Here is a 22,289-nt window from a genome sequence, read left to right on the forward strand (position 1 = left end):
GGACCACGCAGGGATGCTTGCCTGTGTGTTTCCTGGGCGACCAGCCTGGCCAAAGGCCTGCGATTCTTAGGATGGACAGCTGGTAGGACGTTTTTCCACTGCAACCGATTTCAAGAGGAAATGATGCTGGAGACTGATCCACTGTGGGCATCTGAATAAAATGAACTTTGTTCCTTCTTGACCGCGGTTGGTTTTGCTTTCTGTTCGCTCCTCTGAAGGTTTGCGCGTCTCCTTGGCGGAGGCGCTCATAGCAATGGTGCGCAGGTGTTTTTCTTACCGGTTATGGGAACTGCTACCGTCTGATGGCACAAATAACACTTAATGGGAGATACAATAAAATTGCCTTTTGGCACAATTAGACTCCAGATTCTACAAGCGCCCCCTTCCCCGCCAGAGGTCTAAGGCACAAATCACAGAATTTTGCATAACTAAGGAGAAAAGCGCCCTGCAGGACAAGTGGCCAGTGAGCAGGGCAGTACTCTTCCAGGCGGCGCGTGGGCTTCTCACTGCGACGGCTTCTCCGGCTGCGGAGCCTGGGCTCTAGGGCCCCTGGCTTAGTTGCCCCAGGACATGTGAAATCTTCCCCAATCAGGGATTGAACCCGTGTCTGCTGCATTGTAAGGCGGATTCTTAACCAGTGGACCACCAGGGAAGCCCCATCTTTAAAGTGGGTTTCAAGCCTTGACGAGTTTGTGTGGAAATCAAGGGGCCACTGGAGTGTGGTCTTCACTCACTCCATAGGGGCAGTGACGGTTAATTTGTAGTTTTCTTTTAGGAAGCAGCTGCTGCTTTTAACGAAAGTTGGAAATGTTTACTCTGGAGATGATTTGAAATTTATTTCAAGTGTTAAGATGTTGGCTACGGTTTAAATGAATGGATCTCTTGGAAGAAATCACCCCTCATCTATTGTGATTAAATTTCCCACAGCGTAGCAGTTAATGAGCAGGTGATTAATTAATTTCAATGCTGATTCCTCCACTGCTCCTTGTATTGTTCTAAGGACTTTATGACACTGTGTGTTCTTGGCAATTTCAAGGTTGAGCGGCTCTTAAATATTTCTTTATACTTTTGAAAATGTTTTTTCACTATGAAAAGTGAAAGTGAAGTCGCTCAGTCTGTCTGACTCTTTGCAACCCCATGGACTGTAGCCTACCACACTCCTCCGTCCATTGGATTTTCCAGGCAACAATACTTTCACTACAGCTGACTTAAAAAAAAAAAATTTTTTTTCAAACCACTAGCAGTTTATTTGGAATGCCTTTAGGTGCGTTAACTACATTTATAATATCATACAAAGTATACAAAGTTTGGGTTGTAGAAATTTTTGTAAATTACACTTTTTTCATTGATTATCAAGAAAGACAAGGCATCTCAAAGAAATGCCTTCATCTGAAAGTAGCTGCAGTAAATTAACAGACTAGATTACTTTCAGTTACCTTAAGTCAGACCCTACTCCCTTACCCTTCCACTACTTTTAAAAAAGCAGGCCTTGAACTGGGCAAGATTTCAAAAACTCACATTTGTTAGGCAGCAAGGGAAAATTAAATGTATTTATTTTACCATCTTGACTTTTACACTTCAAAGACAATCAATGAATGCCTGTTAGTCAACTTTATCAAAGAGAAACGTATATTAAAAGGATTTGTTTCGACCTATCAAGTTTCCACCACGAGTCAGTGTTTTTTAAAAGCAGAGTGTTGCTGTCTTTAGGAAAGCGCTGCTGCACCGGGAAAAGGAAAAACATGGAAGATTGATGATAATGTAGACTTCTTTAAACAGGTGTATCGAAAATTCTGCAGAATTAAGGGGACTGGATTCACAGCATTTTTCATGAGAGGGGAATTCCTACAAGACTTGGAGGTTCAGAAGAACTTTGAGAAGTCTTACGTGTTGTCAGTGTCGCAGGCATGATGGCTGATGGACGTGGATGACAGGTCCTCTCATTTGCATGATCTGCTCTTGGGAATGTCTGGAGTTGCCCAAACTGAGGGGGCCTTGACCCTGAGTCACAACGTTCAGATTCAGGAAACAAGTAGCTTTCCATTTTATCTCATCTTGGTCATCTGGGAAAGTTGGGGCAAGGCCCCAGACCTCTCTGCACCCCTTTTCCTCTCTTGCAAAATGCAGGGGGTCTCAGGCTTGCCTGTGGATTAAAGTCATGTGGAGTTGTTCTCCGAAGCACAGCGAGCGTGCTCCCCCACTGCCCACCAGGATTCCCAACTTGGCAGGTCTGAGTTGGGGCCTGAAGCATGTGCATTTCGAACACGTTCCCAGGTCATGCTGATGCTGCTGTTTGGGAACCTCACTTTGAGAGACCCAGGTATGCACAGACCTTTGAGAGGTGGACTCTGATAATGACTCATTGCTTTAAAAAGTCTCCTGTTTGATAAGACTGGAGATACAGCCTTGGCGGGGGTGGGGGAGGGGGGGATTTCCCTTTGCATGCCAGGGCAGGGGTTGAGGGGGAGCATTTAAGAGTGCCTGGCAGAGACTTCCCTGGTGATCCAGTGGCTAAGACTCCAAGCTCCCAATGCAGGGGGCCCGGGTTCGATCCCTGGTTAGGGAATTAGATCCCATATGCCACAAATAAAAGTTCGAATGCCACAATTCAGACCCAGCACAGCCAATAAATAAATACTTTATAAAAGAGAGCTCTTGGGTGTACATGTGTCCCTCATGTCCCTAACCCCCCTCCTACGTCCCTCCGCATCCACCCATGGCTGATTCATGTCAATGTACGGCAAAACCCACCATAATATTGTAAAGTAATTAGCCTCCAATTAAAAAAAAAAAAAAGAGCTCTTAGTGAATAACTCATCTGCTGGTGTATTTTTTTAAGGGCAGGTGACATGGGAGCCCTAGGGTGGCTGCTGTAGGCTGTAAGGGAAGAAGAAACCACAGGTATCATCTGAAGTCACTGAACCTAGGGCGTCCTAGCCCAGATATCACTTACAGTGCAGACAAATGCCCTTATACCATTTTTCTCCTTTCACTCACCTTTCTAGAGAATTAGATATATTAAGGCCAATGCTGAGTTGCAATTATAGGATCAAAAATTTCTGACTGAGGCAAACAAATGGACAAGTTATGCTGTATCCCCACTATGAGATGAAGGCCAGTTATTAATTTTGATAAGCGCTTTTTGCCGAGTATGAGCCACAGTCCTGGCAGGGCGGCCACGTTGATCCTGCAATGCACTGGCAGGAGCAAGGCCCGGGTGCACGCCAGCCTCTCTCACGGCCGTTAGCTCTGTTAATCACACTTGATCCCACGAGCTGCAAATGAGGACGATACTCCAAAGAGAAACTGAAATGTGTGTTCAAAGTCTCACAGCTAGCAAAACACCAGAGGCAGGGATCAAACCGAGGGCTTTCCTGCTTCAAGTCCAAGTTCCCAGCTGCTTCCTAGTGGATTACTGAGGTCCTCTACTGTCTACAGAGGCCTACCCTGAGCTACGGGCTGCCCAGCCCGGCTGGCGTTTGCAGCCCTGCTTTTAGACATTCCATTATGCATGATGTGGGTTGGCCAAAAAGTTTTGTTTGGATTTTCTCATAGCAGCTTACTGAAAAACCCGAATGGGCTTTTTGGCCAACCTGCTATTTACTCCTCTCTTTAGTAAAGTACTGGACTTCCCTGGAGGCTCAGACGGTAAAGAATCTGCCTACAACCCAGGTTCAATCCCTGGGTTGGGAAGAGCTCCTGGAGAAGAAAATGGCAACCCACTCCAGTATTCTTGCCTGGAAAATCCCATGGATGGAGGAGCCTGGTAGGCTACAGTTCATGGGTTTGCAGAGTTGGACACCACTGAGCAACTTCACTTTCACTTTGGTGAAGTATGATATCTTTATGTAAAGGAAGACACCAAAACTTTAGTGTTGGATTTACAAAAACACGCTTTTCCAGGGTTCCTCTCTTAAGCAACGCATAGACGTTGCCTTTTTGCCATCTTAAGTCTCCTCAGACATAACCAGCAACCCATGGGGTTTTGGCATCTTCTCTCATTAGTTCAAATGACTGGGATGCTGATGTACAGAATTCCAGATTATTCTGTGTCTCTCAGCTCTACTGAAGTATTACTGTAGACCAGAGTATGTGGACAGAGTGTGCTGATGCTAGCAGAGGATCGTTCTACTAGTAAAATATTTTTCCCTGTAAATCTTCTATGTTGTTGTTGTTGAGTAGCTAAGTCATGCCCAAGTCTTCTGCGACCCCATGGACTGTAGCTCACCAGGTTTCTCTGTCCATGGGCCTTTCCAGGTAAGAATACTGGAATGGGTTGCCATTTCCTTCTCCAGGGGATCTTCTTGACCCAGAGATCGAACCCACATCTCCTGAGAATGCTCTATAGAGAGGTCAAGGTGGAACTCGTGTGACACACTTTCCAGACTGCTGCATAATCAGTGACCAGCACCACAAACTCTGTCTGCATCTAAGTTACTCCAGGAGGGCTCAACAATCTCAGGGACTTCCCTGGTGGCTCAGTGCTTTGGAATCCTCCCTGCAGAGCAGGGGACGTGGGTTCCCTCCCTGGTTGGGGAACTAGGATCCCACGTATCTTGGGGAAACCAAGCCTGAGCAGCAACTACTGAGCTTGTGGGCCACAACTGGAGAGACCATGCTCTGCGACGTAAGGTCCATCATGATGCAACGACGATCCCATGTGCTGCAACTAAGACCCGATGCAGCCCAATAAATAAACTGCAGGGGGAGAAGAAGGATAGCTCCACTTCTGCCCCGGAGAGTCCCTTCTGAAACAGCTCTGTCCAGGGGAGAAGACGCGGAAAACCAACTCAATTCTGGAAAGGGGGCGGGGGGTGGGGTGGGGAAGACACAGACGATCCACCAAAGTACATAAAACTTTTAATGAATTAACCTTACAAAAGACAATGGCATCAAAACATCAGACGCGTCTGGTACAAAACTAGTCCTAGGTAGTAAGAACTAATTCTGGTGATGGATGGCGAGGTGTCGCTGGCACAAGACAGGACAGAGCAGGGTGGCGGGGCCCCCGGGTCCCAGCTGGGCCCGTGGACAGTCACTGCAATGAGACACGTGGGTGAACACGTCAGATTCCAGGTGGGGCGACAGAATCAACTTAGTCACAAATACTGTGTGTTTTAGTATCAGACTAGCGGATGCGGTTGGCGAGCTACCGTATTTTCCAGGAGAGGACATGCACCGGAAGAGAATATACAGCCCCCCCACCCCTAGTTTTATTGCCTTAAGAATTTTTGTTTGTTTCGCCTCTCCCCTCTTTGTCAGTTTCGCTGAAGGCTCTTCTGCGGTAACGCGCGCTCCTTTTCCTTCTGCTAGGAGTAAGCACAGTGCAAGTGGCAGGGCAATCTTGGCACACGTCAGACACCGAACGGCAGGCCACCAGGTCACAGGAAGGAGTCTGCAGAGGCTCCGGAGGACAGAACAGAGCACACACACACCACAGACGAGGGACACGAGTGGCAGTCAGAAAGTGCACTGGCATCGTCCTGAAGGTACAGTCCTCTCGCCGAAACAAAGGCAAGGCTTCAGGAGGTCAGGTTGCTCTGAGAAAGGGACCGTGACATCTCCGTGTTGACGAAGTAGGTCTTCAGGTCTCCCTTTCCTTTCACGTTGATGATCCCCCGACACGTGCACGTGTAGCCCAGGGTCTGTAGGACGATGCTCGTCTCCTCTGTCACCTGGAAAAGCACAGTGACAGGTGAGGAAGCGCTTGGTGCCCACGTGGACACGACCCCCTCAGGGAGGTGTTTGACTACAAGGATGAAGGTGAAAGTGAAGTCGCTCAGTCGTGTCCGACTCTTTGTGACCACATGGACTGTAGCCTACCAGGCTCCTCCATCCATGGGATTTTCCAGATAAGAATACTGGTGGCTCAGACGGTAAAGCATCTGCCTACAATGCGGGAGACCTGAGTTCAGTCCCTGGGTGGGGAAGATCTCCTAGAGGAGGAAATGGCAACCCACTCCAGTATTCTTGTCTGGAAAATGCCATGGATGGAGGAGCCTGGTGGGCTAAAGTCCATGGGGTAAGAGAGAGTCGGACACGACTGAGCAACTTCACTGCAAGGATGAAGAGCTCCCAGATGCTTATGCTCTTTTGATTCATTCATTCCACTCCTGAGAAACCAGCAAAAGAGAGAATAATCCATGAGAAGAGAAACTTTCTAAGGACAATGCTTGTTTTTTTTTAATTTAATTAAAAAATTTTAAAATTGGAGTCTCGCCGCTTTACAACGTTGTGTGAGTTTCTGCTGTACAACGTGGGTGAGCCATATGTATGCATATACCCCCTTCAGGTCATAGCAGAGCTCCTGGGCTCTCAGGCAGCTTCCCACTCGTGACACGGAAGTGTGTATACGTCAGTGCTCCGCTCCCAGTTTGCCCCCCGTCCTCCTCTTGCTGGATCTGCAAGCCTGTTCTCTGAGTCTGCATCTCTATTCCTGCCCTGCAAGTAGGTTCGTCTGTACCAGTTTCTCAGATTGCATATGTATGCATTAATATATGATAGGTGTTTTTTCTCTTTCTTACTTCACACCGTATGACAGACTCTCGTAGCACCCACATCACTGCAGATAACTCAATCTGTCTCCTCGGGCACGCGGGAGACACACGTGCGCTGGACGGGCCACACCACCGTTTTGTTTCCGGTGTGGACGCTGTCGGGGGGTGGTGCAGTGAGAGGCCCGGGGAACGCATCTGTCGTGACAGATGCTGTCATCAGAACCAGAGGAGGGGGACTTCCCCTGGGGTCCAGTGGAGAAGACTCCGAACTCCCAGGGCGGGGCCCAGGTTCGATCCCTGGTCGGGGAACTAGATCCCACAGGCCTCAACTAAGAGTCTGCATGCCACGACTATAGATCAGGCATGCTGCAACGAGATCAAAGTTCCCGAGTGTGCGACTAAGACGCAGCACAGCCAAATAAACTACAAAACAAAACAAAATCCCGGAGGAGGATGGGGCTTCCAGAGCCCAGGACAGTATTTGGGGTCACCAGAAGAAAGGCTGAAGGGCATGATGTGAAGATGTCAAGGGCCAGTTAAGGGAAGAGCTAGAGAAATCTGTCTTCTGTCACGTGATTCAGTGGCTGGCCCCTCGCAAAGGGGCCAAAGGGTGGGTCTTTCGAAGTAGATCAGGAGAAGAGGGGATGCAGAAGCCAGATACTCACATTCTGCCCTCCCCTGGCCGGGCCCAAGTTCCAGGGGAGGATACGTATAGCTCAGGAATATCAGATAAGAACTGAAAAAAATATGGAGGTAGGCAAGAAGCTCAGATGACAAATATGCTCTCCTGATTAGACGTCTTGCGGCAATCAAAATTAGAGAATGCTACAGACATTAGGGATGTCCCAGGTAGCTTGGTGGTAAAGAACCTGTGTACCAATGCGTAAGATATGGGTTCGATCCCTGGGTCGGGAAAATCCCCTGGAGAAGGAAATGGCTACCCTCTTCAGTATCCTTGCCTGGAGAATCCCACGGACAGAGGAGCCTGGTGAGTTACAGTCCATGGGGTCACAAAGAGTCGGACACGACTGAGCGTGAACTCATGAATTCTCCTTTCCTATCCTCACCTTCACACACACACATACAAACACACACACACACAGACATACACAGACACACACACACGCACACTTGATGTCTGGTCTTTCACACAGAGAACCTACCCATTGTCTGAAGTCTGGCAGGTTAATTTCGCAGTTGAGGCTGGTGCTAGGCATGCCTTTGGCCAACTTTTGAACTGGTCATTGGAATCTGTAGCACCAATCACATAATTATCATGGTCGGGAGGAAGAAGCCATCACCTTGATTACCCCAGCCATCAGGTGGCTCAGTCATAAAGTGTCTGCCTGCCCATGCAGGAGATGTGGGAGACACGGATTTGAACTCTGGGTTGGGAAGATCCGCTGGAAGAGGAAATGGCAACTCATTCCAGTATTCTTGTCTGGAGAATCCCGTGGACAGAGGAGCCTGGCAGGCTACAGTCCACAGGGATGCAAGGAGATGGACAGGACTGAGCATGCATGCATGCATTATTCCTCCGAGTCCAGGGCCAGCCTGGCTGGGTGATGAGGGGCTTTCTATACTGAATTTCAGGCACAGAGAGCATATTCTCTGTAATAAAAAGCATCTGTTCCACAGGCCCAGGGGAAGCTTTTAATATTCTCTGCATCATTTTTTATATTTCTTGGCATCTCACTACTGCTAAGAAGCTAGTGCAGCTGTAGGGAGCAACACCCTCAGGAGAAGAAAACCTACCCAGAGGTGGACCCTCCAGCTGCTGAGCTGAGTGGACACACAGACGGGCCTGTGGACTGACCCCTTGCTCTGGACGGACAGCCATCTGTCGTATTTCCTCCCCGGGCTCAGAGCACATGGAAGCAGTCCAGGAGGCTGCACTGCACTAAATCACACAAAGTTTTAAGAGGCCCAGCGTCCTCTTAGAGGGACTTTCCAGGTGGTGCTAGTGGTAAAGAACCTGCCAGCCAACGCAGGAGACACAGAGACGCGGGTTCCATCCCTGGGTCGGGAAGATCCCCCAGAGGAGGACATGGCAGCCCACTCCCGTATTCTTGCCTGGAGAATCCCATGGACAGAGGAGCCTGGCAGGCTAGACTCCCAGGGGGTCACACAGAGTCGGACAACTGGAGTGAAGAAAGAAAGTGTCCACTGTATTTTCAGGGGGCCGGGATATTTGAGAATGTTGGCCAAGCTGAGATGCGGAACAGGGACTCATGGAGTTCTCTGAAGAGGACACAAAACTGATAAAGTCTACTATCTGTGCTCAGTGATTTTCATACAGATTTGCCATCTGGCAGGAAAGTATCTTCCAGATAAACTCCTGTCGTAACAAAGCTGGGGTGAAATGTGGAACATTGCTTTTTGAGGACGATGAAAACAAAGATATGAATAGACACACAGGTGTGCACACACAGACAGACACAGACACACACACACACACACACACACACACCCTTTTCATTCGGAGAGAGTGTCTCTCATTCTAGATGCCAGCGCCACAGCCCAAGCAGGCGCACGCAGTCACCACTGCTCTTAATTTGTCAGGTCTTGGTTTCCGCTCCCTTGGGTGGATTCCAGAACGTTCCAGTCATCTCCAGATCACCAAACCCCAGGCTGGTCCGTTCTAGCACTGTCATCTCACGTCACTCCAGCTCATCTCTCCCGCTCCCTCTTCTTGCTCTCTCAGTTCAGCGCCCCCAGGGAGAGGAAGGCAGGGCATCACGCCTGGTGTGCATCCCAGCAGGGAGGGCGCCCCGCTGCCCCTCCCCTTACGGGGGGTATACTGCCACGTGGGTCGCTCTGACCACCTACTTTCACAAATGCCATATCCTTCACACTTTGACGTAATGTTTTACTGTTCACAGTAATTGCAGAAACCAATTAATATTTCCTCAGTAAAAAGTTTGAGCAAATGACAGTGTTGACTCTCTTTCCTTTGTTTTAATGTTGTCCTTATTTTACGCTTATTCACGGTTCCCCAGAGGACAGACATGGCGGATGGCCACAGAGCCCACTGAATTACCTGGATTTTGTCCAGGACTCCGGTGCTGTCCATCCTGCTGGCCACATTGACGGTGTTGCCCCAGATGTCATACTGCGGCTTCTGAGCTCCAATCACACCGGCTATGACAGGGCCATGGTTAATACCTGGGACACACCAGAATCAGGTTAATGGCATTGAAACCATGAACTCAACAGTGCAAGCAACAGTCTCAAACAGAAAGGTTTTACAAGACTTCTCTTGAACCATCATTATCAAGCGAACATTAGCCCAACTCAAAACAAAGCAAAAATAACTGCCAAAACAAAGCAAATTCATTCCTCTAACTTCATCATCTCAAAAATATTAAAATGTTTCTCTTCCTTCCTCTCCTCCGCCTTGACTCATGCTCAGATGTCTGTCGCTATTCCACGATGGCGTAAAACTGGTATACTTTACAAAACTAAACATTATAATTGCTTTTCTATTTTGCCATATAATCAAGAGATAATCATTATGTTACTTTCCAATAGTTTTGTAGTTAATCACTTTTAAAATTGGGGTATAAATGGCAACCCACTCCAGTATGCCTGCCTGAAAATCTCATGGACACAGGGGCCTAGTTGGCTGCAGTCCGTGGGGTCGCAAGAGTCAGGCACGACTGAGTAACTAACACTTCTTATTTACTTATACTTGCTTTTCAACGTTGTGTTGGTTTCTGCTGAACAGCAAATGAATCAGCGCTGTATATACATGCATCCCCTCCCATCCCCCCATCCCAGCCCTCTAGGTCCTCACAGAGCACTGAGCTGAGCTCTCTGTGTTGCAGAGCAGCTTCCCACCAGCTATCTATTTTACACATGGTCGTGTATATACGTAGATCCTCCTCTCCCAAGTGATCCCACCTACTTCTGAAATGCATATTGAAATATTTTAAATTTTTTAATATTTAAAATTTAAATTAACATATTTAAAATTCCCTCTAACATTTCGCTGAAACCACCACCCTCCCCTTGACACGTGCGTGGTCCTTTCTAGCTGCGGTACGCTGTTTTGTGAGCTGGACGTGTACAAACCTCTAATCCTCACACCAGCCCCAGAGGTGTGTCCTCTTGTCACCGCCTCCATCTTCAGTGGAGGAGGCAGTAGGTGCAGGCAGAGCACAGAGCTGGGCAGTAGTCTCGTGGCTCTGCGTTCGCCCTGCTCTCCTCTCTCTGCTACGAGCCCATTGTGCACACGTTTCTTCCCCCGCTTGGGGGGCCTGCTTTCACTGACACACCCCACGTGCAAGGTCACTAAGTTCCAGAGGAACACGTTTGCGCCTTCTTTTCTTTTTAACCTCTTGGCCCCTCTGCATAGAGTGGGGCATTTTAGCTCCTTGACCAGGGATCGAACCCTCGTCCCCTGCATTGGAAGGTGAAGTCTTAACCACTGGACCACCAGGGAAGTCCCAGCATGTTTGTGATCTTGATTCCCAACTGACTCCCCCAGCTCGCACAAAAGTGAAGGAGGGAGTCCCTATGGTAGCATTAAAAAAAAAGAAAAACCCAGCAAATCTTGATATACGTAATATAGAGATTTTGATGGAATTCAAACTGGGGGAAAATTTTTCACATGAGAAAATGACTGGCACTTAAAAAAAAACAAACATAACTGGGTAAAGACAAGAAGGGTTAGAGGTTTGTACATGTCAAGCCCACAGAATAGCACACCACAGCCAGAAAGCACAATGCGTGTGTCAAGGAAAGGGTGGTGGTTTCAGCAAAACATTAGAGAATTTTAAATATGTTAATTTAAAATTTAAATTTTAAATTTTTTAAAATTTAAAGAAGATGGAGGGAGGTCCCCATGAGCGTGATGTTTGCGGGGAGGACACAGGGCAGACGGAGACCATCCCTCTGTGGGCAGGAGAGACACCGGCCTGCGACCTTCAGACAAGCTTTGGGAGGCCTACTGGGTTTTGCTGTTTGAGTTTTGGTCTCTGGAAGCTGGCTTCCCTGGTGGCTCAGACAGTAAAGAATCTACCTGTGATGTAGGAGACCTGGGTTCAATCCCTGGGTCAGGAAGATCCCCTGGAGAAGGGAATGGCAACCCACTCCAGCATTCTTGCCTGGAGAATCCCATGGACAGAGGAGCCTGGTGGGCTATAGTCCATGGGGTCGCAAGGAGTCAGACACAACTCAGCGACTCTTTCACTTTCTTTCACATAGCTGCATCCCTCAGAGTGGGGAAACCCAACCTCTGGGGCATCAAGCCTCCTCACAAACTGCCATCCTCCAAGGAAACTGAACCAAAGGTCCCTGGAGAAATTCATGAGTCACCTCTCCTGAGGGCCCTGGTCAAGTGGTCGCCAAGGCACGAAGGGGTTCTTGGATTCCTGGTCTCCATGGGCACTATGCCCAGGTTCCTCTCCAAGACAATCAGCACCACCAGCAAGGAAGGGGATGGGGCTCTCACAGCCCCCTCTTTGTAATGGCAACTGTAAAACCATGGTCATCACAGGTGCATGCCGGAGGTCAGGGTGCACTCTGACCCTGGATGGATACGGACAGGGCACTGCTGTCAGGAGCCGAGGCTTCACAGTCTGGTCAACGTCCCTCATGAGGGCGAGGCTGGGCTCCCCCCAAGCCCCCAACCCAGTGTAGTGGGTAGGACGGTTCCTTGATCCCAGAACTCAGTTCAAACACGCAGACCCACAGTTGTTACAGGCGCAGTGGGGACGTGGGCCACACAAATAGAAACAGAGGCATTGAGATTGGTTGATTTTCCCCTCCTGCTTTTTCTCCTGGCTCCTTGCCTCCCAGCCCTACCGCGGGAGTCAAACTGTATGGGTTAATGAGGGTGTTTCTGAGAGATTTCAGTTCCCACTACTGAGCTGCTTCGTGTACACAGAGTGCTAGAGATCGGAGGGCAACACCTCTTTGCAGTGGAAGGGAGGCAGGGAACACCACAGCGACACTGTCCCACAGAATCCCTGAAGGTCTGCAGGGCCGAGAGGGAATTCTCCATTCTTGTGGAGTAACTCGGTAAAGCTCACATCTCTGCATCGGGCACCCCAAATAACTTATTCCAGCTGCCGGCTGGTGATCCAAGCCCCGCTGCCCTCAGTTTCCCTTCTGGCTGCTCTGATTCCTCTTGGTCAGTGGCTGGGGGACCGGGGCTGTGTGCTGGGGGGTGGGGAGAGCCTGGGCCCATATTATTGGCAGGAGAGAGATCTCTGCTGAAGGGCAGGGGTTTGCTGGGGCTATGGTTCCCACTCACTGATCCTACAGCTTGACGTGCAGAAAAGGACATTAGGAGCAAATCTGGCTCTTACTATAGCTTTCCTGGTGGCTCAGACAGTAAAGAATCTGCCAGCAATGCAGGAACACAGGTTCGATCCCTGGGTTGGGAAGATTCCCTGGAGAAGGCAATGGCAACCCACTCCAGGATTCTTGCCTGGAGAACCCCACAGACAGAGGAGCCTGAATTGCAGAGTCAGACACAATGGAACAACTAACACTTTCCTTTTCACGTGTATCAACATTTTACAGGGGCCAACGTGAGCCTTCTGTGTTCCCACCATAAACTGCCACTGGATGGCGTGATGCCCGGAGGTGGAGCAGGGAGCCTGCCTTTGGGAGAGGCTGAGGGTTTGGGGAAGCATTCTCAGGCTTTGGCAGAAATCCAGAAGAGCTGGTGTGTGGAGGCGAGAGTATGGCTATTAATAGTTACTCAATAATCAGTGTGAAGTAAGCACTCAATAACTACCTATTGAAGGAAGCCCACTGATTTGCTCACATTAATTTGGAAAACAGGGTTATGGTCCAGACCAAGAGCCCGAGGTTTCTGATGTAATGGATGTGACTAGCAAAGAACTGTCTCATTCCCCCCGCAGTGAAGGGCAATATTATTTTGGTCCATATATATTTGACAATAGGTGGGGTGGGGGGGTTGGGGTTAGTAGATGTAAGCTTTTATATATAGAATGGATAAATAACAAGCTCCTTACTCTGTACCCCAGATAACTATATTCAATATCCTATGATAAACCATAATATCAGATATGAAAACCACCATAAGAAAAGAATATAAAAAAGAATGTATATATATGTGTGTATAGCTGAAGCACTTTGTATATAGCAGAAATGAACAAAGCATTGTAAATCAATTATACTTCAAAAAAAAAAACCAACTATTTGACAATAGAGAGGTCATTCTACCATGCAATTTTTTTTTTTTTTTAAGGAGGATACTATGGAAAATTGAGGAGCCCATTTTCCAAGCTGTTGACTCAATAAAGAAGCTCCAGGTGAAGGGACCACCTCCATGTTTGACGGGGGCAGTGTCCTGCCCACCTGGCCCTTCTTGCCTTTGTACAGGTGAAGCCAGGTAAAGGTCCATTGGGCACACAAGTGGGACAATCTAAATAAAAATGTGTCCAGATGCTGACAATAAGACATACAAGCCATGAAGAGAACCCTGTTTTCTCAAGAGACATTTCTGGGTTTTAAAATTCAGAACGTATGAATAGCAAAGGAAGAAAATAGTTTCAAATATTGGAACTTTCGACTCCAGGAGTGTGGGACTGTTCTGACAATTCCTAGAGTTATTATTATTTTTTCTCACCTCACTGCCAGGCATGTGGGATCTTAGTTCCTTGACCAGGGATTAAATCCATGCTCCCTGCAGTGGAAGCGTGGATTCTTAAATATTTAAAAACACTTTTACATCTCTGAAGTCTGGATGCATCCTATATAGCTGTACCGGGTCCCAGCAGCATAAAACGATGGAGGGGCTTACAGTTAGCCACTTGTACCTAGTCCTTGGATGGTTGAAGCCTATGCCCCCTGTGACCCGCAGAAATGACCCTAGCTGACAGACTCAAGCCTGGCTCACCGTCCACTTCTGAAACTAAGTGCTTGCAGCCTGGATGCAACCAAAGCCGGTATTTTTCCCCCCTGCATGGGTAATAAGTTGTTACAGTCGCATTGGACTTTGTGACCCTATGGACTGTAGCCTGCCAGGTTCCTCTGTCCATGGAATTCTCCAGGCAAGAATACTGGTGTGGGTGGCCATGCCCTCCTCCAGGGATCTTCCCAGGCCAGGGATCAAACCCAACTCTCCTGCAGCTCCTGCACTGCAGGCAGATGCTTTACTGCTGAGCCACCAGGGAAGCCCATTCTTCTCCCCGAATTTGCACAGAAGTGCCTCCTGAGCTCACAGCCATCCCGAGCATCCATCTGCCACCCAGTCCTGCTACTCTAACCACACATTTGTCATTGTGCTGCTCCAACACTGCAAGGGCTGTCGACCTTGCTTCGGATGCCAGGCCGTCCCCACAACCCACCCCAGATCCGCACAACGTACCTACTCGTAACTTGAAGTCATTGAAGGAGTGCTTGTTGATGGCGTCCAGCTTCCCCACCAGGGCGAACGCAAACTCCACCATGGTGCCAATGTGCATGTACTGCCTCTCGGGCTCCTGGAAGAGAACAGACAGGGCAGGCGGGGTGAGGACGCAGCGGGCAGGGAGGATGAGGACTCAGAGGGAGGGGGGTGAGGACTCAGTAGGAGGAGGGGGTGAGGACACAGTGGGAGGAGGGGGTGAGGACTCAGCGGGAGGGGAGGGTGAGGACTCACAGGGAGGACGAGGTGAGGATTTAGTGGGGGGCGTGGCTGAGGACTCAGTGGGAGGAGGGTGTGAGGACTCAGAGGGAGGAGGGGGTGAGGACTCAGAGGGAGGATGGCGTGAGGACTCAGAGGGAGGAGGGGAGGTGAGAACTCAGCAGGTGTTGCTGAGGACTCATCAGGAGGAGAGATTAGGACTCAGCGGCAGGCAGGTGAGGACTCAGCTGGAGGGGGGGTGAGAACTCAGAGGGAGGGGAGGGTGAGGACTCAGCGGGAGGATGGAGTGAGGACTCAGCAGGAGGGGAGGGTGAGGACTCAGCGGGAGGAGGGGAGGTGAGGACTCAGTGGGGGTGGGGGGTGCTGAGGACTCAGCGGGAGTAAAGATAAAACCAAATATGATGGTTTCAGCGGGAATGAGTGAGAAGGAAAACGGACAGAACCCGCCTATTCAAGATGACAGGAAGATGGAGAAAACCAAGGTACCAGCTAAGGGGAAGAGGAACGAGACAAGAAGGTGATCAAAGGAACCCATAAGGGGGATAGCACTAAAGCAAATCTCTCAGCTCGGGCACAGCTGACACTTGGGTGGATTATTCTCTGCTAGGGGGCATCCTGCATGCTTCAGGAGGTTGAACAGCATCCTTTGGATCTTAAAGAAAGCTGAGCACCGAGGAATAGATGCTTTTGAACTGCGGGGCTGGAGAAGACTCTTGAGAGTCCCTTGGACAGCAAGGAGATCAACCCAGTCAATTGGTATCCTCTGGATATCAGTCACATCTCTCCTTCCAGTGTGACAACCAAAAATGTCTTCACACATTGCTAAATGTGCCCTGGAGAATGAAATTGCTCCCAGCTAAGACCCAGTGGCTAATAAGGAATCCACCTGCAATGCAAGAGACATGGGTTCGATCCCTGGGTCAGGAAGATTCCCCGGAGAAGGAAATGGCAACCCACTCCAGTATTCTTGCCTGAGGAATCGCATGGACAGAGGAGTCTGGTGGGCTACAGTACATGGGGTTGCAAAAGATTTGGACACAATTGAGTGGCTAAACAACAATAAGACCACTGCACTAAATAACATAGAGGAACTTCCCTGGTGGTCCAGTGGTTGAGAATCTGCCTTGCACTGCAGGGAGCGTGGGTTTGACTCCTGGTCAGGGAACGAAGATCTCACATGTTCCAGAGCAACTAAGCCTGTGCTTTGCAGCCTGTGTGCCACAACTAGTGCGCTGCAGTGAAAGATCTCACATGAAGTGACGAGATGCTAAGTGCCACAACTACGACTGGATCAGTCCAGTTAAGTCACTCAGTCGTGTCCGACTCTTTGCGACCCCACGAACCGCAGCACGCCAGGCCTCCCTGTCCATCACCAACTCCCGGAGTCCACCCAAACCCATGTCCATTGAGTCAGTGATGCCATCCAACCATCTCATCCTCTGTCATCCCCTTCTCCTCCTGCCCCCAATCTTTCCCAGCATCAGGGTCTTTTCCAAAGAGTCAGTTCTTCGCATCAGGTGGCCAAAGTATTGGAGTTTCAGCTTCAACATCAGTCTTTCCAATGAACACCCAGGACTGATCTCCTTTAGGGTGGACTGGTTGGAACTCCTTGCTGTCCCAGGGACTCCCAAGAGTCTCCAATATCACAGTTCAAAAGCATCAATTCTGTGCTCAGCTTTCTTTATAGTCCAACTCTCACATCCATACATGACCACTGGAAAACCCATAGCCTTGACTAGACGGACCTTTGTTGGCAAAGTAATGTCTCCGCTTTTCAATATGCTATCTAGGTTGGTCATAACTTTCCTTCCAAGAAGTAAGCATCTTTTAATTTCACAGGTGCAATCACCATCTGCAGTGATTTTGAGCCCAGAAAAATAAAGTCAGCCACTGTTTCCAATGTTTCCCCATCTATCTGACATGGAGTAATGGGACCAGATGCCATGATCTTAGTTTTCTGAATGTTGAGCTTTAAGCCAACTTTTTCACTCTCTTCTTTCACTTTCATCAAGAGGCTTTTTAGTTCCTCTTCACTTTCTGCCATAAGGGTGGTGTCATCTGCATATCCGAGGTTATTGATATTTCTCCTGGCAATCTTGATTCCAGCTAGTGTTTCTTCCAGTCCAGCATTTCTCGTAATGTACTCTGTATATAAGTTAAATAAGCAGGGTGACAATATACAGCCTTGACGTACTCCTTTTCCTATTTGGAACCAGTCTCTTGTTCCATGTCCAGTTCTAACTGTTGCTTCCTGACATGCATACAGATTTCTCAAGAGGCAGGTCAGGTGGTCTAGTATTCCCATCTCTTTCAGAATTTTCCACAGTTTATTGTGATCCACACAGTTAAAGGCTTTGTCATAGTCAATAAAGAAGAAATAGATGTTTTTCTGGAGCTCTCTTGCTTTTTCGATGATCCAGTAGATGTTGGCTGGATGCAGCCAAATAAATAAATAAGTAAATAAGTATTCTTTAAAAACACATATATAGCCATAAAATTAAAAGACACTTCCTCTTTGGAAGAAAAGCTACGACCTAGACAGCATATTAAAAATCAGAGACATTACTTTGCTGACAAAGGTCCATATAGTCAAAGCTATGGTTTTTCCAGTAGTCATGTATGGATGTGAGAGTTGGACCATAAAGAAAGCTGAGCACCAAGAAATTGATGTCTTTCAACTGTGGTGTTGGAGAAGACTCTTGAGAGTCTCTTGGACAGCAAGGAGACCAATTCTAAAGGAAATTAGTTCTGAATATTCATTGGTAGGACTGATGTTGAAGCTTCAATCATTCATCTGATGCGAAGAACTAACTCACTGGAAAAGACCCTGATGCTGGGAAAGATAGAAGGCAGGAGGAGAAGGGGACAACAGAGGATGAGATGGTTGGATGGCATCACTGACTCAGTGGACATGAGTTTGAGCAAACTCTGGGAGTTAGTGATGGACAGGGAGGTCTGGCGTGCTGCAGTCCATGGGGTTGCAAAGAGTTGGTCACGACTGAGCGAGTGAACTGAACTGAATATATATATATATGAATGAGGACTGAAACTTCTGGCCCAAAGAGAGAGATTTCTTCCTTTCCTTGGGTGAGTTGTATCATTCCAGAAAAAGACGATGAAATACTACCATTGCCATAAATCCACAACTCAGAATTGTGGGAGCAAATCAAACTATTAAAATAATTAGAACCACGAAGCATATTATCAGCTAACTTTGGTGGAAATGCAAAGAGTCATTACTTAAGAACAGCTACACTTTTCCATCAGAGCTAGATACTATCTTTCATCTCATGACTTAGGGGCAAGTCTTGATTTGGAGGTTTATGCAGTTGGCTGGCAAATATCTTGCTCCTTGATGGGAAGCAGAACATGTTCAATCAACAGACAGGATCCTGTGCAATAAAAATTACAACTGTCCTGGTAAGGAGAACAGATTGGCCTCGGGAGAAATGGTTTGCTTTTTACGAAATCAAGGTGCAGCAAACAAGCTTCACTCCCTGATAAATTACCACCCAATCTGTTTCCCAGCAGTAGGCTTAAACTGTGGGTTTGACATGACGTCAGTGAAAAATGAAGAGACTGTGTTCTAGGAGCGGGCTTTAAATCCAACATCAATATCTCAATTGGGCGTAGTAAACCGTAGAGAAAATTATGCTCAGTCTCTAGAAGAGCTCAGTTCATTTCACAAGGTGCTTATCACTGAGCTTTTGATAAAGGCTTGATGACAGTCTGAGAAGCAGCTCTTTCTCCCATGATCCAGATAACTTCTCCCATCTCCAAATATTCAACCGACTTCCGGCTACATAGCGAGAGCGCTCATTCAGTTTCCTGGAACACACTTGACAAGCTGTTTGCTTTGCAGGTTTCACCTGCAGGGAACACGGCATAAAGTAAATGCATGTTTATTGAGGTTATTGTATAACCCAAATGACCGGTATCCACCGAGGTGACATTAACATGAGCCTCGACTCCCGGCTTCTCTTCTCTGCCCGCCTTGCCTTCCTTCCGTCATGAAACTTCCACCGAGTTCCTGCTGTGGTGATGTTCGTCTGATTCTGAAGATTTAAAATTGCTAAGGAGCACTTGGTTCTTCTCCCTGGGGCTCCCAGGAGAATGGATCAGACCTCCCAATTTTCTGAAGGACAGTCAGTCCAAGCAGTTGAGTTGATGATCCCAGTGTGGAGACTGGCCCTCAATACAGTGAGGGCTCAGAACCCTGAGTTTCAGGAGCCTAAGAACAAAACTGGAATTCATAGCTTCCCAGTATTTACCAAAACTCAGGCATGAAATAATATTTATGAAAAAACAGCCTGATTGCTGGGTCATCTGTGTCCAGTGAACTTGGATTAAACTGGATGCAATGTTCTCCACCCGATCTCACCCTACCAGAGAATGTATTTGATTCAAATGTTCATTAAGAAGAAAAAAAAAGGTAAAAGAAGAAAAAAATTGAGAAATTAAAAAATAAAAAGATTTAAAAATGTGCATTAAGAGATCTTCTAGCAGACATGCCCCTCTCCTGCTGTCAACGTTAAACCATTTTCCAGGAGGGTGTTACCAAGCACACTGCTACTGCACACCCATCTTCATATGAGGGCCTGTTTGTTAGCTTGGATCAAGGACCCAGTGGAGCGTCCAAATGCAGCCTGACACGGCCTGGCTTCAAATATATTATTAATGAATGAGTGATTTAATCTCACTTTATGAACATTAAAGTACGCCACTTGTGCTGGCTGCTGGAAATTTCAGATTAATAGCAACAGTGCATGTATGTGTGTGGAGCAGGAAATGGCAACCCAACTCTAGTATTCTTGCCTGGAGAATTCCATGAACAGAGGAGCCTGGTGGGCTTCAGTTGCAAAGAGCTGGACATGACTGAGCGGCTGAGCACATGCACCCATGTACTTAATGGTCACAATGACTCCCATGAAGGAGCAACTGTCTGTACCTCAATTATGCATATAGAAGAGGGAAAAGTGGGGAGGAAAATAACCAGGCTTTGCAGCCAGGCGATTTGACTCCAGAGTCCTCAGTCTCCACTTATTCTAAACATAAATGGACTAAATGCTCCAATCAAAAGACATAGAGTGGTTGACGGATTACAAAAAATAATTCATATATATTCTGCCTACAAGAGACTCACTTCAAATCTAAAGACACACTCAGACCGAAAGTGAAGGCATACAAAAAGGTGCTCAGTGCAAATGGAAACAAAAAAAGCTGAGGTAGCAATACTTCTGTCAGACAAATAAACTTTCCCATCCTGCCTACATGCCCCTGTGCATCTTATTTGTCAAGCATTTTACCCCCCAATCAAGCATAGTGACTTTCCTTTTAGATTTTCACTAATTTCAAAATATTTCTAGGATAATCTTACCAAGATTCTAATTAAATATTCTAAATAAAACTAGCTCATATTGAGAAAAAAAAATCCCTACATGGACATGACAACATTTCATTTATGTTCCAAAACCCTTTTATCTGTCCAACAGTGTGTAAGCCACAATTGTATCATTATTTTTATTAGCATTTTTATTACCTGTGGAAAAGTTATGCCTGTGGAGCATTTTTCATAATAATGAGGTCTTCCCCACAGTCTTAGGAAATGAATAGGATCTCCACTGTGCATCAAGGGACATGCACGTGCAGGAAGTGTAGATGTCACGGTAAGCAAGGAGCAGTCTCACTTGAAAGCCACCCTCTTTCCAATTCACCATGAAGGTATTACTCAAGAGTCAGGATGCAGCTGAGGAGGCAGGTTTTGTGGTCACGGGTGCCAAGGACGGAAGGGATTGGGTACCCTTTAAAGGAGTGCTCGGGTGAACAGTGTGGGTGCAAACTGGGGGGTGCAGACGCCAACACAGTGAGGGGCTGGGGAGAAAGAGGGATGAAGTAGCATGAGGCCTGTGGGCAGATGGAGGGGAGGCCTGCACCCAGAGTGCTGGGGTCTGCAGCCCTGCTCTCTGGCTGCTAGTTCTCTCCACCGGCAAGTCACTGCACTGCTGTGCCTCAGTTTCTCCAGCTGTAAAAGGGGCCAGGGGTGGGGCACTTCCCAGACTCAAGCGGCATTGAGTAAGTGCTCCAAAATAACCGGATGATAAAAGGGGAGTGTTGGCATTGGGAGGAGCAGGTTTGTAAAATGGCGCGAGGAAGTGAGTTCTGGGGAGCACGGGGACACGCGCCACATCATGCACCGAATGGATGTGAGTAACTGCAGAAAGGGAAGAGGAACTGAAGAGCCTCCTGATGAAAGTGAAAGAGAAGAGTGAAAAAGCTGGCCTAAAACTCAACATTCAGAAGACTAAGGTCATGGCATCTGGTCCCATCACTTCATGGCAAATAGATGGGAAACAATGGAAACAGTGAGAGGCTATATTCCAGGGGGCTTCAAAATCACTGCAGATGGTGAGTGCAGCCATGAAATTAAAAGACGTTTGCTCTTTGGAGGAAAAGTAATGATCAACCTAGACAGCATATTAAAAAGCAGAGACATTACGTTGCTGACAAAGGCCCGTCTAGTCAAAGCTATGGTTTTTCCAGTGGTCATGTATGGATGTGAGAACTGGACTATAAAGAAAGTTGAGTGCCGAAGAATTTTTGCTTTTGAACTGTGATGTTCGAGAAGACTCTTGTGAGTCCCTTGGACAGCAAGGAGATCAAACCATTCAGTCCTAAAGGAAATCAGTGCTGAATATTCATTGGAAGGACTGATGCTGAAGCTGAAATTCCAGTACTTTGGCCCCCTGATGTGAAAAACCCACTCATTTGAAAAGACCCCAATGCTGGGAAAGATTGAAGGCAGGAGGAGAAGGGGACGACAGAGGATGAGATGGCTGGATGTCATCACGGACTTAACGGACATAAATTTGAGTAAACTCCAGGAGTTGGTGATGGACAGGGAAGCCTAGTGTGCTGTATAGTCCATGGAGTCGCAGAATTGGACATGACTGAGAGACTGAACCGGAGAAGGCAATGGCAACCCACTCCAGTCCTCTTGCCTGGAAAATCCCATGCACGAAGGAGCCTGGTAGGCTGCAGTCCATGGGGTCGCTAAGAATCGGGCACGACTGAGCGACTTCATTTTCACTTTCCACTTTAATGCATTGGAGAAGGAAATGGCAACCCACTCCAGTGTTCTTGCCTGGAGAATCCCAGGGATGGCGAAGCCTGGTGGACTGGCGTCTATG

At 47.8% G+C, this 22,289-nt stretch overlaps 1 protein-coding gene across 1 annotated transcript in view; it reads right to left on the bottom strand.

The window, feature by feature from the left end:
* Positions 1-5,522: 5,522 nt before the first annotated feature.
* ADCY2 (adenylate cyclase 2) overlaps positions 5,523-22,289 on the bottom strand; it is a 449,290-nt gene continuing 432,523 nt past the window's right edge. Inside the window, exons 23-25 of the mRNA XM_068990537.1 lie at positions 14,845-14,959; positions 9,538-9,662; positions 5,523-5,675 (exon numbers count right to left, since the gene is read on the bottom strand). Of these exons, the coding sequence (XP_068846638.1) occupies positions 5,523-5,675; positions 9,538-9,662; positions 14,845-14,959 (393 nt within the window). The remainder of the gene's footprint in view (positions 5,676-9,537; positions 9,663-14,844; positions 14,960-22,289) is intronic.

The sequence above is a fragment of the Capricornis sumatraensis genome, chromosome 18 (assembly GCF_032405125.1).
Source record: "Capricornis sumatraensis isolate serow.1 chromosome 18, serow.2, whole genome shotgun sequence".
In the NCBI taxonomy this organism is placed as follows: domain Eukaryota; kingdom Metazoa; phylum Chordata; class Mammalia; order Artiodactyla; family Bovidae; genus Capricornis; species Capricornis sumatraensis.